A 19610-nucleotide genomic window follows, 5' to 3' on the forward strand; every position below is an offset into this window, starting at 1 on the left:
CTAATTTTGGCGAGTCATGAACAAGTGTTCTAAGGCATAACAAATCAATAATAAATAATCACATCGGTATTCAACTTCTATTTTTTCAAAAGATATGAACGTGTTTACAATCATCACGTGACTGCTTTTTCGATAACGACAGTCACGTGATGTAAGTTCGGTAAAATGAGACGCGTTAGTGAAAATTATAAAGTGATCGAAAACTCTCTTGACGATGCAGTCTGACGGCATTCAACTGACGGCAATTTATTGACGTCGTGAGAGGGCATGACGAAATAACGACTTCAAAACTGTAAACGAACGTAATACCATCAATGTTCTTGCGTTTTTTGTACCATGTAAATTTAAAATGGCGTCTATAATTTCTTGTCATTATAATGGCCAAAACTCAACTGTGTCAAATCCCAATTACAAACTTTCAACTGCTCCTGGTTCACGTGTGTTTCGCTATCGTGCAAAATGGATTTCTCATCGGTTGAATTGCAACTTATTTCGGAAGTTGACTTCGACGTTGTTCTTGCAACAGTTGTTCTAACGGAGATAATTCACCTTGACCGATCGCAAAATTTGAACTCCAGATACTCTAAAGAGTAAGTCACAAATTAGCCAGTCGTTAAAAAAGCTAGAGATACATTCGCGGTCTTGCCAAAAAAATCTCAACAAAATGGATCTTAAATAATGGTTCCACGTCACCTGCAAAAACTCCATGAAAATGCAAAAATTTAGCTGTTTATCTTAAATCCAAATCTCTTCAAGCCTAATTTTCTGACAATAAAGAAAACTTTCGCAAATAAGCCATCTTCTGTTTCGAAAAACGGCACAAAGACGGCACAAAGTCTCTTTGGTAACAGAATCTAATGAGCTCAAATAAGTGATCCTGTTCTGATGTCTAGCACTGTTGAATGTTATAAACAATAAATTGAATCGTTGGAAAAAGGATAGAAAATTGTTTTTAAAAATGGCATGGTGTTCTATTTGTCGTTAAGGAGATATGCCATGTTATGGTATTGTGCTAAGAATATGGATCGAAAATTGATAGTAAATGTTTTCTGTCGTTTTTCTGAATATTTTTCTACGTTTTTTCCCACTAAATATGTGTTTTATAGTTCCGGAATCCTATCAATATGCTGGGAATAAGCCAAGCATACAAGGTTTCGCATCATTTGGACCTTTTCTATGCATACAATCGTGGTACTTATAACAAAAACGTGGAGTCCGCAAAGCACGATTAAAACGTTTACCTGCCCACTAGTCATGGCATGCTCGGGTCCTATTAAACGAGGTTGGGAGATTCCAAGTTGAACATTCCTTGAACCCATTGGCCAATGTCCTGGCTGCACAGGTTGTTGCAAGCCTGGAGGCCCTCTCATGTTTTGACCAACGGCACCAAAACTCGGAGAATGACTCATTATGGAGTTCGGTCTCATTCTTGGTTCTACCATCGGAAATGCTGATCGATGCACATTGTTGCTTTGCATGGACGCAAATGGCGGTTGTATTGGTATCGAGTTGGGTTTGACGTCATGATGTGACACACGCAGATCTAACTGGTGTTGCATGGGAAGAGGTGGCCGAACTACAGTCGGCGAAGACTGAAGTAGGTTCACTTCATCGAAACTGGACGACAAGTTTAACACATGACCAGACAAAGGAATTTTACCAACCGCGGGCAACAAATTTGTTGGTACAATGTTGGGATACTGTGAAACTACTTGTCCCTCATAAATGGTGGAAGATAACGGTAAACGTGGAGGCTGTTGATTCATGAAGGGCGTGTCTTTCATATGCAAGGTGGAGATATCAGCAGTGCTATCCATATGCTTTTTAACTTCTAAATATAAGAAATGGATAAAATATGATTTATGATTTCTAAAATATTCATAAATTAAGCGATAATAGTGATGTTTTTTATTTTCTTGACTATTTAAGAACACGAATGTTGAAGATATGAGCACGGAATTTTTATTTTATGTCGATTGGTTTCCCGCGGTTCGAGACGGTAAAATGACAGAACGAAACAGAGATTGCTCATGGTAAAATTTCATGAAAACATCTTTATAAAAGAAACAGAGATAAAAATAAGGTTTTACTACGTTTGTAGCAGATTTTAGCTTCAAAAAAAATTTTTAAAAATACTATGAAAATATTCGCCACTTCGAAGTCTTTTTTCTTTTTCCTGACGCTCTCATAAAAATTACCCGTTCATGACAACACTTAAATAACTCGAGCAATCTCTATGCCATTTTACCCCCTTTGTTGGGGCTACGATGTTTCAAATCTATCGTGTTCAAGAAATAATAAAGCTTGAAAACTATAAATAATATAGAACACTAAACAGAAAAATCAAAATAATATCTGTTTTGTTTTCTTGCTACGTAGACATATTAAGTATCAACATACCTTCTGCAGGAGTGCTGTGTAGGCTAGCATTCCACATTGTATCAAACAAGGAATAAGAAGATGCAATTGGACCTTGTACAGCAGCCATACCAAACTCTTCTGACTCGGTGCGGAACAACGACCTTCAGAACAAGACATGTGATAACAGTGAGTAAAGAAACACACACATAAAAAGTAAATAAGTCAATGAAATACTAAATACCTTGCTCGTTCTGACTTGTTCGGTATGGTACTTGCTTTCTAAAAAAAGAAAATATTTTAATTTTCACCGATTTTTATTTCCCATTCGCAATGTTTTTTTTGCTCTTCGAATCATGTAAAAAACTTACTTGCTGTACCAAACAAATGTATTTATAAGTGCCCCGCTCACCCTCCTCTTTAGTGATAAACCTACAGACGGAAAAAATACCAGTTACACTGCGAAACGCTTGTTAGCAATATACACAATGCGATTTAAAACATCTGCACGTAGCATACCTTGCGACTTGTTGTTTTAAGGTGAGCGAGTCAAGAATGTTTAATATTCTCGTGACCCGTATCAACCACGTCTGATCCGAATTCACTTTTAAAGGTTGCATAGCGAAATCATATCGTCTAAACATGAAAGTACAAGATAACGCAGCAGTAATTTTTACACAACGTTTGAATAAGCAACACTTTTTATTCTGTTTAGCCTCAGAGTTGGATCATTTTTAGAAAAACCAGGTCGTTTAGTCACTTATCTCGGAGAAAAAACTTTATTTTTTCAAAAAAATTTAGATTTAAAATAATTTTTAAGGGTGACGTGGTTGGCGTATCCAATTCTTTTTAAAACTAATTAGAAGTAAGCCATTAAAATATTAATTTTAATGGCTTAAAGTCTTTTTTGCATAAAATTGACCTCGACTATACCACAACGCTAGTAAAATGATTAAGAATATATTTCTCAAACTATTCCTCGTGGTATAATTTGGGTTAGCACACCATGAGTCGCTTCACACTAGTCATGTCATCCAAGTATCGTTTGTAATTGATTTAAAATCAAATTCCCGATCATTTTCTTGCTAGAGATGATAGGATATTGCTTGCTCAAAGTTCAACCTCTACGTTTTGTTCTTTGTGTATGATGTAGCTCAAATTCGTACCGCTCGTTGATAACTTATTAACACAAACCTGTGTATCCGTCTCAAAGGTATGACACCATGCATTTCCCAATCTTCTATCAATGGAAGTGCTTAAAAAATGAAAGAAGGTCATTTTGACAATGAAATTTTAATAATAGTATTACAGAGTTGTCACCATTATTTCTTTATTTCCTAGTACAGCTATTGAATACAGGGAAGGTTGAACTGCATCCTTGCTAAATCTTGATGCGATTTTAGTTCTTACGTAATAATTCTATAGTTCGAAGTTTTCACTTCTCGTAACAAAATCTGACAAGTTAGAATCAGTTGTAGGATTTATCTAACTCTCCTTAATTCCTTCAACTGAATTTTTCAGTTCCCTATTTTAATGGCAAAGATAAAACTTGAGAAGAAAAAAATAGAAACCTGATTTTTCATGCTTTGTGCAGATTTTCTGCAGCTCGTTACCAAATACAGTCAGCTGATTAAATAATCTGAAAGAGAAATAGTACAGGTTGCTGGTAAATGTCTGAAAATTAATTCAACTACGGGAAGAATTGTCTTGGAAGAAAAAAAATCTTTAGCACAAACTGATTGCAGGGGTATACGTTTTACACCTTATCAGGTAGAAAAACGCTTGTTTTTTCAGCCTTTGCAACCCTATTACACATCCGTTCTACCCAACTTCTATAAAATAAACTCGAATTCAGGTAAAGTAAAAAAATAATAAATGCCTTGCTTAAAAAAGAGGTTACTTAAAGGCGTCAAAATTGCAACAGAAACAAAAACACCCTCCATCGAAGGGGTATTTTTTCCGAGTGTTTACGAAACTTACTCTGGATTTTCTTGGAACTGTTCTTCTTCAAACAAACCTTCCACATTGCAAGATATGATCCAATCAAATAGTAGCTTAACCCCTGGTAAAAATTTCATATCTTCCAGCAGAATAGGTTGGCGAAACAACATTTCAATTGAGATTTCAATAAAAGCTTGAAAGATACCAACACTCAACGACAATATGAGATGCCATACACTGGACTCGTTTTCTGTTATACACTCTCCGTCGTTGTGCTTATTTTTATCCAACGTAAATATACATATGCCAGCTATAAGTATAACTTGCTGTTGTGTCAATTCTAACAATATCTCCTATAATCATGAAAAACTGCAGTGGTCAGCATAATATAAATGGGTGATAAGATCATAAGAAAAACTACAAGGCAAAAGATTCTGGAAAAAACTAAAAAATTAAACATACTTTAATATCCTGGAGAAGCTTATCTCTTACAATTACAAGTTTCGGAATATCTAAACAAAGATAAACAATAGTTTTACAATATATTGCAAATCATTCAACAGAGGGTGATGTAGCTAGCTCCATCCTTTACACGTTTGAGTTATTATTATCAGTGTAGCTAGCTCTATTTTTAACTTGAGTTAATATTATCAATAGACAGCATACAGAATCATCTGTTTACATACCTTGCTTAATGTATATACATCCATTGAAATAAATAAATAAGTCAATGAAATCATCAGCATCTGTAATATTGGGTTTGGATAAAATCCTACGTAAAAGCGAAATTTATTTAACGTATACACGATTCTTGTCTAACACGATACAGTTGGAGAATATTGGAAAAGCATTTCACACAACATAAAAATTAAATTTTGTTATTGTGGTTTACAGAGAGTCACTCTCCATGCATAGAATTTTAATGTTATGAGTTTTAATGTTTTTAAACCCAATGTACTGTTAAAAAAAATAACAGTACATTGGGTTTAAAAACACTTTATGTTTTATGTCGAGTTTCCATTGAGACGAGTCATCATAACAAACTATACTACAGAATTTGCTGACTAATAGCCTATGTTAAACTGTTCTCTTCAAGTGCTAAAGGTCACGGTTTCAAACCCCAATTGAGTTGGTTAGCTACGACAATGCAGAGCGATTCTTTTTTCTAAGTGCTTGGCAGACAATATCTTCTGAGCCAGTTAAACATAGCTACAAAGCTGCAAATTTACTAGTATCAATTTTTTACAAAAACTACACAGACAAGAGTTTGACGGAGGAAATTCAAGGTATGAATTGTTGCAAAGAATATCTCACATACTTGTGGTTGTGTTTTGCGTATATTTGATTGAATATTTTGTGGAGGTTGGAAGCTGCAGCAGGGAATGGATTCGGCACGGAAATACTAAAAACGAATGTAGTAGAGCTTGAATACATAATGCAGAACATTAATACACCAATTTGTAAATATAATTACATATTGCAATCTAATAATAAGCAAATATTCAATAAGGTAAAATCAGACATCACAAGTAATTTAGTGGAGCATGCGATGTCAACTAAAGATGTCTTGAATATCAGAAAATTGAATAAGTTGGGTCCAATTTTTTACAAAAGCAAATATATGTTTTGTTATACAGAACATAGTCAAAACTAGCCCTTTAAAATGTTTTGTTAAGAAGGTATGCGAGGTTGCGAGCTGTTTTGGGATGACAATTTTTTATTTATTTTGTGATTAAGTTTCGTGAGAGTAATTAGTTTCATGACTTTTAATTTTTATTTTTACTTTCTATGCTGATTTTAGTGTTAAAAAAAAATAAATTTTTAACAACTTTCTTAACAATCATCCGTATACAAAATTTTCCCTTAATATCAGATAACTGGGTTGAATAACATGATCAATAGAACATATAAAATACTTAAATAAATTCTACAAAAAACCTTTTGCAATAATAGAAAACAGTATGTAATGAATCGTTGACTGCACTGGATAATATCGCAAGTTGATTGTATGGTTGACCTATACAAAGAAAGACAACAAGGTGACAACTGCAAACAGATAATTTTTTTCTACCTTAACTTTTAAATAATATAACAATTTTGAAAGACAAATCTCTTTGAACAAACAAACTGAAGAACAATACCATTTCCAGGTAGCAGTTTCGATGCTAACTTATAAAATGATGCAGCTTGCTTCAAATTATTTCTGTAACGAGCTAAAAACAAAAACAAAAACTTCATTGCATATTCTTGTTTGGTTTCTTTAAAAATATATTATAATTTAACACTTAGACAACGGATAATGCCCCTCTGTTGGACTGCCATTCAACTCCAGAGGAATTGGTTGTAAATAAAATAGCTCTTGTTTAAAATAGAGAATGAATTGAGCTACACAACAGCTCCAAACAGGAACCCTTTAACTCCTTTTTTTAGCCAACTAATAACAGCTTTCGAAAAGGTTTACTATTTTTGACTGACAAAATTGTCTTTTCAAAAACTGTTGGAAAACTGGATCAATATTACAATTCATTTTATCAAAGTGCACAACATTTACCTAAGTCACCAAGGTGTACCAAACAGTCTTGACATATGTAAAAACAAGCATTTGATTTCGGTTTTAAGGACTGGACTGCTTTTGGTTCTAAAAAATATCAAATCAATTTAAAAATTGAAATAGAATTATTTTCATACACGTACATATGATTGTCACATGAACTTATTTGCATGTTTGTTAGTAGGATATGTAGAAATTTTAACAAAATAGGTATATTTTACAGTGTCATCAGCTAACCTGAAAAGCAGAAAAGAAATTGTGCACATTTTTAAAAACGTTGATGTCTGTACCACAAGTTAAAAACATAATAAAATATGTGCAAAAAATTTGCAGTCATAAAGATAATATGCAGTTCTTCCAAAATCTGGAAATAGACACATTTATTCATAAAGCAAAAGAGGGGTAAGTTTACACTGAGATTTGAGGTAGAGAATTCAGTTACATACAATATCAACACAGTCAATAAATAATTTTATCATAGGTTTCTTGTTAAAACTGAGATTCAGACATTTTAGATTGTTCTGTTTTCAAATACATATTCTATTCTAATGTTTCATCTTTTTACAGATTGAGTTCAGAAATTTAATTTGAAGATTGCGTTTTCTATAATTCACCAAATTGTTTCTAAACCAATTTACATGCGAAATGCAAAACAGGAGTTTAACTATCATCTCTATTTCCTTTAATAACAATGATATACACAACATACCTCGTAAAATTCCAAGCTGGCTACCTTTGCCGTGATATGGAAGATCAAGATCATGAACATCACAAAACTCTTGCAGGAGCTAAAAAAATACATTAATTCTTCACTTGCCATATGTATCTATGTCTTCCATTTACTGATTTCATTTGTTGTACATAGAACAGCTTACTTTTTACAACAGTCATAGAAAACTTACTTGGAAGTAAAAACCAATAGACATGTCGATAAATACAGATAATTTAACTTGATAATCACTTTTTTCATTACTCTAAAAATGAAGAGATATAACATACAGTGAATTCTGTTTTTAATCAACTCAACACATTGGTTTTCTTTTAACCGTTTTTTCTTATTATAATTTACGTAAAATTTTGGCCTACTGAAAGTGTCACAGTTCCAAAAGTGCTTCTATTAGTCGTCTAAACTAACTGTACAAATAATAATTTAATACCTATTTTTTGCCATATCTAATGACCAACCTAATATTATGTCCAGGATGAAATGCAGAATATACAATAAAGTCAAATTTAAACTGATCAAAAAATATTGATTGTATACAGCAGTAAAGTTTCTGCTTTTTAAGTCCAGGTTTTTTTAAAATATGAACATGCTCAAGTCCTTAATATTGAAGGTTCGTTCATTGTTAAACATTTCACTTGGGATCCCTAGCAATATCTATCCAATTTCCTTGATAAAATTCCTTTCTCTCTCTTCCTCAATAAAAGGTAAAAATAAAATAAACTATCTACCATATTTTTGTTTTAAGCTATAAAATAAAGATAAACGAACTTTCAAGCAGAAATTGTGAACTTTTAAACATGTTACAAATTTATGATGTTACACATGTGCATTCAATGCAGTATGTGTGCTGTTATTCCAGAAACTCAGAAAATGCTTTTTTTTTAATTTCTGTACAGATAAAAAGGGTGTATAAAAATTTTTTAAAATTAACATATTTCAAAAAGGGGAAATCTTTCAACTAAACCTTGATTGCTTCAATCATAAAAAAATCATGTTGTTATTTCAAAACTTTTACAATTTACATTTTAATGAAGGTCTGTATCAAACTGCAAGATCATTTTAAACAAAATTATGGAAAACAACATTAAAATTTGTGAAAAAGACAACGTAAAAGGACATTCAAGGATATTCAGAATATTAATGTAATGCGATGTAAACAAATTAATCAAAATATAAAAACAAGTAATTTAGGAGATCATAATACTTAAGATTCTTATACATTTTTATACTTTGAATATCTACTTAAAATTTATGGCACTTACGCTTTTCATATATTTTCTGAAGCTATCAATATGTTCTTTGAAAGCACGGTTCCATCTAAATTGTAAAACTATGCATTAAAACAGAAACATTAGGTTGCAGACAAAATAGTAAAAGTAAAAAAAGTAAAAAATTTGTCAGATAATTTACTCTCAACAAATAATATTATTAATTATCAGAAAGCTACTACAAAATATATACACTAATATATCCTTAGTAACACGAAAACATTTACTTAGTATAAACACACCTATAGAAATACAACAATGCAGCAGCGCTGTTGTCTGGACTTTTAAAATTTCAACATAAAGTATTCTCAACAAAAAAGGTGTGCCTAATCAAGGATGCCCCTTTTTGCCTCCCCAAAATGATGCAGATTCACTGGATTAAAATGCATGAAAGAAACTTCTCTGTTTGGTGTTGTTTCATTTGAAAAATGTTGATGCAATTATTTTAAAAAAATCATCATTATCATTACGTAATCATCAATAAGTCTGACTAACATAAAACTACTAAAGCTATTGCATTGCAATTATGTTTTTTAGGCGAAATAACATGAAAATGGTGGGAAACAATTGACATCATCTCCTGACTAGTTGTAAACATAAATTCTAAGCTTTTTCATATATTAACATATTTTTAAATTAATAGTCAAGCTACTATTAGACAGCAAAAAATAAATATAGCTTTTTAGTTTTTTACAACTTTCAAGTCGTACATGAAAAACGAACCCTATTAAAATCTTTTTATGAAGGTTTAATTTCCCTTCAAACATTTACTGCTATGTTTTAGAAAAATTGGATCTGCATTTGTAAAATGTAGAAAGAGACTGGTCTCACTCACCGTGAAATGAATTTAACTATAAACAGCAAACGAAAGATTCTTAAAATTCTCAATGAAAAAATACATTTTGATAATACCTACTGAGATCAAAAGTTTGTGGATACAGGTTACTTTGCTTTCAAGACAAAAAATCTGAATAACACAGAAATGGCGAATCTTCTTTTGTATGAACGACCAAACGTGATAACTTGTTGAAATACAAAGATCTACTTACAGTTCTAACTCCACTTTATTGTCAAGTGCAAATTGTACATCCGACAGCAGGATTTGTTTATAATGACTTTCCAAACTAAAAGAGAGAGGAATATTTCGTCAAAAAAGTAAAAAAACACTCACAAATCTTACGACATTCATGACTGCAGCTCTCTCCATTTAAATTCTTTTTTGCTCTGCTGAATGGTTATGATACCTACTGCCTTTTTATAATAGTCCATTAGGAACCTTCATGCGAATTGTTTAGGTCCCATACCTTTTAGAGTCATATTTATTGGCCATTTTAATCAGAACAAGAAGCCCTGGGGCTCTAAGAATTTCCGCTCGCTACCAAAATATTTGATGACAACCTGCTAATTTGTTGTGTTATCATGCCAAACATTCGAAGAGGTTTGGTGCATGAAGCACACAAGTGACATTATATCTTACAACAAATGCAAACAAAACGAAACGTGTCATAATAAACTCACATTTTAAAAGAAATTGCTAACAAAAAATACAGCCTATCATTTATGGTTGAAAGTCTTGCGATTAAAACGTTTATGGTCTTAAACGGCATTTAGTTGACAAAAAATCAAAATTTTGATGTGACCATCATTTTCAGCATACTTTTTTTATTAACTGTGCCAAGTTTTGTCGAAAATAAAGTAGTTTTAATTTTTGGACAAATTTTGGCCTGAAATGACATTTAGGTGACAAAAAATCACATCTTTCTATCATCATCATTTTCAGCATACTTTATTTGTTAACTGTGCCAAATTTGGCTGAGAATGAAGTGGTTTTAATTTTTGGACCAATTTTGGCCTAAAATGGCATTTAGGTGACAAAAATCAAAATTTTGATGTCACCATTATGTTCAGCATACTTCTTTTGTTAACTTCGCCAATTTTTGTTAAAAATGAACTAGTTTTTTTAATTTTTGGACCAATTTTGGCCTAAAATGACATTTAAGGTGGCAAAAAACCAAACATTTGATGTCACCATCATGTTCAGCATACTTTTTTTGTTAACTGTGCCAAATTTTGTCAAAAATAAAGTAGTTTTAATTTTTGGACCAAATTTGGCCTAAAATGACATTTAGGTAATAAGAAATCAAAATTTTGATGTCACCATCATGTTCAGCATACGTTAACTGTGTCAAATTTTGTTGAAAATAAAGTAGTTTTAATTTTTGGACCAATTTTGGCCTAAAATGACATTTAGGTGACAAAAATCAACATTATGATGTCACCATTATGTTCAGCATACTTTTTTTGTTAACTGTGCCAAATTTTGTCAAAAACAAATACCAATTTTGGCCTGAAACGTCATTTAGATGACTTCCCAGTACTTAGGGACCTTGGGTACGAAGTTTAAATCTGTGACGTTGCAATTGACCATTTGGGACAGGGTTAGTTAGTTAGTCAGTTATCTATCCTCCTCTCAGAGGAGCGTGAAATCCCAGGGTCGATTTTCTCTCAAAAAATGCTCCGAAAGAAAAAAACGACGGTTTTAAAGAATTTCCTACGCCTTCGGGCGCGGAAATTCAACTACAGCTTAAATTTTTATAAAATCCTTAAATTAGGGGAAAATGAAAATGTAATATGTTTGAAAAACCATGGGCCAAAAAGGATTAAAAAGCAAGTCGTGGAAATAAATTTCCCAAAAGCTGGTTGGAATTGATCAATTGCAGAAATGACTATAACAATTTTTTTTTTAACAGAACTATTAAAAATGTAAGATAGACAATAAAATGTTAATTATTAAAGTATATATATTCCCCTATATATTTCTTTTTGATACTATATGTTAACTTAAATTTTATAAAAAATACTAATTGTGCATTTTTTACGTTAAAGCTTTTAATTGCAAAAAAAAAAAGAAGAAAAAAAAAGGAGATCTTTACAAAGGGTGGACACAAATATGAGGTCTGGGCAGTTCAACTACACACTCTTTCAGTTAACTTCTTTGCTTCGACATGTTAAAATTTAAAAGTGGGTTCAGTTGTTAAATAAAGTATCAATGCAATGTTGCTTCAGTATAAATTAAACAAACTATTTTCTGTCATATCAAAAATAAAAAATAAAACTATTTTTGGTGAATACATTTTAGTCCAAAAATGTAAACAAAACAAGCTGTTCACAAAATAATTCTTTGTTTGAATGATGTCTCTCAGGAAATAATTCCTTTGTAAAAATTTAATATTTATTCTTTTTCCATATTTATCTATATTTTAAAACCCAACTTTCCATTTGTGAGGCAAATATGGTAGCAGTGTGTAACAGCAACCTACTTCCTGTGGATTTTCTCTACGGGTTTTTTCTCAGGCTTATAAATAGAATAGTTAAAACTCACAGGTGCATGGGACACTTTGTAAAAACTTTCTAAAAAACATACCTTTGCCTAACAATGAACTCATCAGAGAAGACATCAGCTACTTGACTTGATTTGCCTGAAATCCAAAATTTTGTATGTAATTAAAAGCAATATCTATTTATGAGAAATATAAAATATATGAATATAGATTTAGAATGTTTACCTTGGATAGACAACTTGAGTGATTCACACTCTCTGAAACAAAAAACTAAAAAAATTAGTGACAATAAAGGAAAAATTTTGACAAACAAAATGTTCCATGTTACTTTATGAGCACAAACCTTTTTTTGAGTTTCACGAATTCTGTTTCATGAGTTTATGCTTTTGAAAATTCTAAAATGCCTTGCAGGACTTAAAATAATTACCTGTTTGCCATTAACCTGGGGGAGAGTTTTTAAAGCATACTTAACTATACACACAAATTTTTCTTTTAATTCAAGGGAACTAATTTTTCGCGATAGACTGTTCAATAGCATTTTAGGCACATGATGAAACAAAAGAAATAAACAGACATTGTAAGCATTAAAAAGGTCTATGTACACAACATATAAAAATGTGAACTAACTCAAATAACACTATTATATATATTTTTCACTTTTGTATTTAAATTAAACCTTTCTCTTTACGATAAAAACTTTCTGAACTCAAGAATGTCACTTAAACTCGCTTAATCCAGTATTTTTATTTTTATGAGGGTCAAATTTTTTTTAGATTTTAAAGAAGGGATGTACCACATGAGCTCTGTTTTTTGCAGGACCCAACAAACATTCTCAGGCACATTAAAACATCATATTTTGGGTACTGTTGAATTGACCCGGCCAGTTTTTGGACACAGTGCATTTATATACAGCTTGTAGTGGTGGCTAAATTTTAAAAATAAAATGTTTTTGCTTATGAAGAATCAGAAAAATCGTATTCAACCATATTATTAGTTAGCTAGCTGTTATTTTCATGTAGCCAGCTAGATAATATGGTTGAGTAGTTTCAATTTTTTTAAACATATAATACATGGTATATATAAATTTTTGGCCTTTTAATTTTCCAAGAAAAGTTTCAATTTAAAGTTCCTAATAAGAGGTAAATTCTAAAAATCTTATTGTTCTGTTTGTCTTCCACAATTGTTCTAAGATTGGGCATGTACGTCCATAGATTGGGCAGTCCAGCCTTAAGACTGGCTACCCATTTGTCACTGTCTGAAGATTGGCCTGGCCAGTCTTAAGACGGGCCGCGTTCCAAGATTGGGCAGAACAGAGCAATTTCACTACAAAAAAATATTGCCGACACAATTCTGACGCAAATCAGTTGAAATGAATCTCACATTGTTTTATTGCCGACGTAAAAAAATTCTAATTTTAAGGGCTCTCGATCGAGTATTTTTGTTGATATTTTTGATCAGCGATGACTGGATTATTTTTATTTTTATTTTACAGATCAAGCAGTAAGTAAGTAAGTAAGTAAGTAAGTAAGTAAGAGTTTATTTGCTGGGAAAATAACTAATTACAAAAAACAAAATGTTATAATGAAAAAGGAACTTTAGCTAGATAAATTGCTAAAAAAAAAAAACAAGCTGAAGACCATCACACTAGTTAAAAACTAATCTAAGGAGATGGCCATGTGCATGTCGTAACTTTTTGTTTCATTGACCACTCACGCAAACTAATTTGCACAAGCTTTTGTGATTGCACATAGCGCTCACGGGGGTAAATTTCCCGACCGGGCTTGGAGCAGCGGCAAAAATCCCATGACCTTTCCTGATGGGTGGATTCCTATGGATTTCCACGAGTTTTTATAATTTTTACCATATAAATAGCTAAACCTACTGCGAGTGACAAAAGAGACATGGGCTAGCCACAAAACTTAACTCATGTAACCTGCTTTTTTTAAATAATATATATATATATATATATATACATAGTAAATCATTTTAAATTAGTTTCTTTTACATTAATTCAAAAATTATTTGCGCGATGGGGGTATATTGGTATTTTTGCAAAGTTGTTTTAAGAAATGGCTTATTTGTCAAAATCTTAAAGTTATTTATAGTGAGCTGAGTTGCTTGATCGTCTGTCAGCTGTTTGTTTAGATACTCATGTAATAGAATTGTAATACGCTACGCTAGCTAGACATGCAACTTGTATAAGCTGAAATGAAATGAAATAAACATATATTTCAGTTTACTAGGAGATAAATACATTATTGATTAAAAATTATGCCCTAGTGTAAACCCAAGAAACTGCCAAAGTAGCAGAGCTCGAAGTATGACAGCCATCGTGGACAATACAAAACAAATAACTTCCACATCGTGGACAATACAAAACAAATAACTTCCACAGACAACACTACAAAACAAGACAGACAAGCGAAAAAATGTGAAAATATTGCAATTGCAAATCCCAAGAAAAAAAGTGGTGTGAATAGTTGACAAAGAGGGTGCCGATAAGCCGCAAACGCCCACATATATATAAGGGCGATTTCAGGCAACTTTTCGAATTAAATTGGCGGTTGTATCCCAGAACCGCCCGCACTTTCCTGAACTCGCCCGGAACATTCCCAAAATGCAATCCCTTGTAAACATACCATGCGGACGATAGTTGGAAGAAGACGCCTGAAGATAAAGGAGTTATAAAGTTTATATATAAGTTATTCATCAAGTAAATCTTATTTTAAACGATCAAAAACAGTTCTTTTAAGAACTTCGCTACCACATAGTAAGTTTATTTTAATTTTTATAGTTTTTTGAATCATTAGTGTCTGTTTTTCTTTTCTTCTTCGGCATTGTTCGGGTCTATTCGGGGGTTTTCGGGCAAACACTTGATTTTTTTTCAAAACCCCGAACTCGCCCGAAAACGCCCGCACTTTTTACGGCGTATGCGGCTTATCGGCACCCTCATAGTTGACACTCGGCTAAGATGCCAACTCTCTTGTGAGGTACAAACTCTCTAAGGGTTTGAAAAATTTTTTTTAGATTTTAAAGAAGGGATGTACCACATGAGCTCTGTTTTTTGCAGGACCCAACAAACATTCTCAGGCACATTAAAACATCATATTTTGGGTACTGTTGAATTGACCCGGCCAGTTTTTGGACACAGTGCATTTATATACAGCTTGTAGTGGTGGCTAAATTTTAAAAATAAAATGTTTTTGCTTATGAAGAATCAGAAAAATCGTATTCAACCATATTATTAGTTAGCTAGCTGTTATTTTCATGTAGCCAGCTAGATAATATGGTTGAGTAGTTTCAATTTTTTTAAACATATAATACATGGTATATATAAATTTTTGGCCTTTTAATTTTCCAAGAAAAGTTTCAATTTAAAGTTCCTATTAAGAGGTAAATTCTAAAAATCTTATTGTTCTGTTTGTCTTCCACAATTGTTCTAAGATTGGGCATGTACGTCCATAGATTGGGCAGTCCAGCCTTAAGACTGGCTACCCATTTGTCACTGTCTGAAGATTGGCCTGGCCAGTCTTAAGACGGGCCGCGTTCCAAGATTGGGCAGAACAGAGCAATTTCACTACAAAAAAATATTGCCGACACAATTCTGACGCAAATCAGTTGAAATGAATCTCACATTGTTTTATTGCCGACGTAAAAAAATTCTAATTTTAAGGGCTCTCGATCGAGTATTTTTGTTGATATTTTTGATCAGCGATGACTGGATTATTTTTATTTTTATTTTACAGATCAAGCAGTAAGTAAGTAAGTAAGTAAGTAAGTAAGAATTTATTTGCTGGGAAAATAACTAATTACAAAAAACAAAATGTTATAATGAAAAAGGAACTTTAGCTAGATAAATTGCTAAAAAAAAAAAACAAGCTGAAGACCATCACACTAGTTAAAAACTAATCTAAGGAGATGGCCATGTGCATGTCGTAACTTTTTGTTTCATTGACCACTCACGCAAACTAATTTGCACAAGCTTTTGTGATTGCACATAGCGCTCACGGGGGTAAATTTCCCGACCGGGCTTGGAGCAGCGGCAAAAATCCCATGACCTTTCCTGATGGGTGGATTCCTATGGATTTCCACGAGTTTTTATGACTTTTACCATATAAATAGCTAAACCTACTGCGAGTGACAAAAGAGACATGGGCTAGCCACAAAACTTAACTCATGTAACCTGCTTTTTTTAAATAATATATATATATATATATATATATATATATATACATAGTAAATCATTTTAAATTAGTTTCTTTTACATTAATTCAAAAATTATTTGCGCGATGGGGGTATATTGGTATTTTTGCAAAGTTGTTTTAAGAAATGGCTTATTTGTCAAAATCTTAAAGTTATTTATAGTGAGCTGAGTTGCTTGATCGTCTGTCAGCTGTTTGTTTAGATACTCATGTAATAGAATTGTAATACGCTACGCTAGCTAGACATGCAACTTGTATAAGCTGAAATGAAATGAAATAAACATATATTTCAGTTTACTAGGAGATAAATACATTATTGATTAAAAATTATGCCCTAGTGTAAACCCAAGAAACTGCCAAAGTAGCAGAGCTCGAAGTATGACAGCCATCGTGGACAATACAAAACAAATAACTTCCACATCGTGGACAATACAAAACAAATAACTTCCACAGACAACACTACAAAACAAGACAGACAAGCGAAAAAATGTGAAAATATTGCAATTGCAAATCCCAAGAAAAAAAGTGGTGTGAATAGTTGACAAAGAGGGTGCCGATAAGCCGCAAACGCCCACATATATATAAGGGCGATTTCAGGCAACTTTTCGAATTAAATTGGCGGTTGTATCCCAGAACCGCCCGCACTTTCCTGAACTCGCCCGGAACATTCCCAAAATGCAATCCCTTGTAAACATACCATGCGGACGATAGTTGGAAGAAGACGCCTGAAGATAAAGGAGTTATAAAGTTTATATATAAGTTATTCATCAAGTAAATCTTATTTTAAACGATCAAAAACAGTTCTTTTAAGAACTTCGCTACCACATAGTAAGTTTATTTTAATTTTTATAGTTTTTTGAATCATTAGTGTCTGTTTTTCTTTTCTTCTTCGGCATTGTTCGGGTCTATTCGGGGGTTTTCGGGCAAACACTTGATTTTTTTTCAAAACCCCGAACTCGCCCGAAAACGCCCGCACTTTTTACGGCGTATGCGGCTTATCGGCACCCTCATAGTTGACACTCGGCTAAGATGCCAACTCTCTTGTGAGGTACAAACTCTCTAAGGGTTTGAAATATTTTTTACCTATAGTTAGCTATCTAGTAAAACAGCTACCTATAGTTATAGCACTATATTATATCCTAATTAGCTAGCTGACAAACTGTAGCTACCTGTTTTTTTATAGATGAAATGACGCGTTGCAGCTAGCTAGCTAGCTAAAATTTGTTTTGGGTCATTTAACAGTTATTGCTATTGCTAGACCTAGCCTTACCTTAATATTTGAACACATGTACGTCCTACAGACAAGGATGAGGAGGCAGAGACCATAGCAGCAGATTGACAACTTGTTGTTCACTTCACCATTTTGTTGTTTTCCTTAAACACCATAATGACAGGACAGTTTATTACCGTTTGTTACGTCATAAACTGGCTTGAAAGGGAGCTGTAAATAACCTCTTTTTGCGCCGTGCGTCATCCTACACCGTAGCCCCACGGGCGTTTTTTTTAAATGTATTGTAGGGGCGACACATTTTCATTCTTCGTTCCTAGGGTTTATTGCCGGATGATGTTAAAAAAGCAAGAACCCCTGGGGACGAGGTTGAGGGCATTTTGCCCTTGTGATTAATTTGTCCGTAAGAACGGCTTAGAGGCCAAGAGACACTGGGGACGAGAATGGACTAGAGAAGAAGAATACAAATAGACAAATAGAAAGTAAATAATAAATAGATTTAGTGCAAATCAGATCCATGAAATGGATAACATAACTTTTCTAATAAAAAATTTAAAAAATAAAAAGTTGTGATACTCTTGTTGTGCAAATTGAATGCGAACTTAGAGTATATACAAGTTGGTTTCCGGAATACACATACCGTACTTACTCTAACCTGCCTTTAAAACTTCACTGCGGGATTATAAGTAACACATTTTTTGAATAAATGAAATATATTGAGCAATTTTTAACGAACGAATTATGAACCACACAAAAAGCATCAAAAACTTCATAAAAACATAAATCAACCCCCAAGAACATTTCTCTAATCTATGCAAATAGTGTATTCCATGAAATTAACGAGTCATGAAATAAACGCGGTTTTTTAAAATTCGCGTAATTTAATGACCGTTAATTTAAAGACCGTCAATCTCATGACTCGTTAATTAAAATACTGTTAATTTGTTGCCTTTTTTTATAATATATAAAAGAACCCAAAAACATAAAAATACAATTTTTTTTACAAATTTTCTACTATTTTCTCTTCATCGGATGATAGCTCAACGGTGTTTTCTTTTTCAGCGATCTTTTTTTAAAATAGCTTTTGTATCATCTTCATACTCTGATCCAAGTGGAAAATTAACTGAAAGCACATTTTCTTCCATAATTTTTAAATTTTTTACCTTGTCTTTCCAAACAACGAATTCGATTTCCAAACCGCCTTGTAGAGAGGGCCGCTTCACTACCATGGATTTGACTGTTGCCGTAATTTTTGCTTCGTGTGATGTCACGTATTCTCAAATTCGCGTTAATTAAATGCTTGCTAATCTTGACTCGTTAATTTCATGGAATAAGGTAATTGACGTCAAATTATATAGAATTTGACGTGAAAATATACATTACATAATTTCTTATTAAAAATGAATATTGAAAGGGCCTTGGTCAAGTGAGTCACCTAACGAGTGGTCAAGTTAGTCACCTAACAAGGAGAGTTTATAATCCTTCGCAAAAATAATAAAGTGCAGGAAAAAAAGTCGTTAGTTACCCCAATAAGTACGTCGGGTTAAATTTCAGCGGAAATAAAACGAATCAAGCGAATCGGATTTACATTTTTATATTCATTGTTATAACTTATCATACTGATGCATATAAGATGTAAAAATTTAACCTCTTTTCCAGGGCATTTTTCCTTTTTAATTACGGTTCCGTAATAACGGCTCAGGGGCTTAGAAACCGTAGGGACGAGGATAGTTTTATCTCATAACATGGAAGGAATTGGCTAAATAAGAAAAGATTTTGAAAACGGATAGAATAAACCTGCAAATGGGCTCTAAATAACAAATTAGGAAAAGTATGTGCCAGAAAATTGGTTTATCTGATCCCCCGTCGGAATATTTATTTGAATCATTGTTTTATGTCCAAAGCAAAGGGGGTAGGATGAAAAATATTTTAAGCAAACCTCAATTCTTGTTGTTACAAGTTTTTGTTTATTCAGTCACAAATGAAATGTCACT

General features: G+C 32.7%; 1 protein-coding gene across 1 annotated transcript; it reads right to left on the minus strand.

Moving 5' to 3' along the window:
* Positions 1-63: 63 nt before the first annotated feature.
* Positions 64-17817, minus strand: LOC130612228 (nonsense-mediated mRNA decay factor SMG7-like). The gene is made up of 22 exons (XM_057433528.1): positions 17659-17817; positions 12412-12443; positions 12270-12324; positions 9895-9969; positions 8840-8894; positions 7753-7824; positions 7560-7638; positions 6851-6937; positions 6441-6512; positions 6238-6316; positions 5618-5701; positions 4986-5071; positions 4762-4811; positions 4339-4652; positions 3930-3997; positions 3553-3613; positions 2878-2994; positions 2730-2790; positions 2603-2640; positions 2401-2522; positions 1242-1831; positions 64-583 (listed from the first exon to the last, which is right to left on the minus strand). Exons 1-22 carry the CDS (start codon positions 17712-17714, stop codon positions 488-490), a joined length of 2349 nt encoding a protein of 782 aa, XP_057289511.1. The 5' UTR covers positions 17715-17817; the 3' UTR covers positions 64-487.
* Between the last annotated feature and the right edge of the window lie 1793 nt (positions 17818-19610).

The sequence above is a fragment of the Hydractinia symbiolongicarpus genome, chromosome 10 (genome assembly GCF_029227915.1).
Source record: "Hydractinia symbiolongicarpus strain clone_291-10 chromosome 10, HSymV2.1, whole genome shotgun sequence".
Taxonomy (NCBI): domain Eukaryota; kingdom Metazoa; phylum Cnidaria; class Hydrozoa; order Anthoathecata; family Hydractiniidae; genus Hydractinia; species Hydractinia symbiolongicarpus.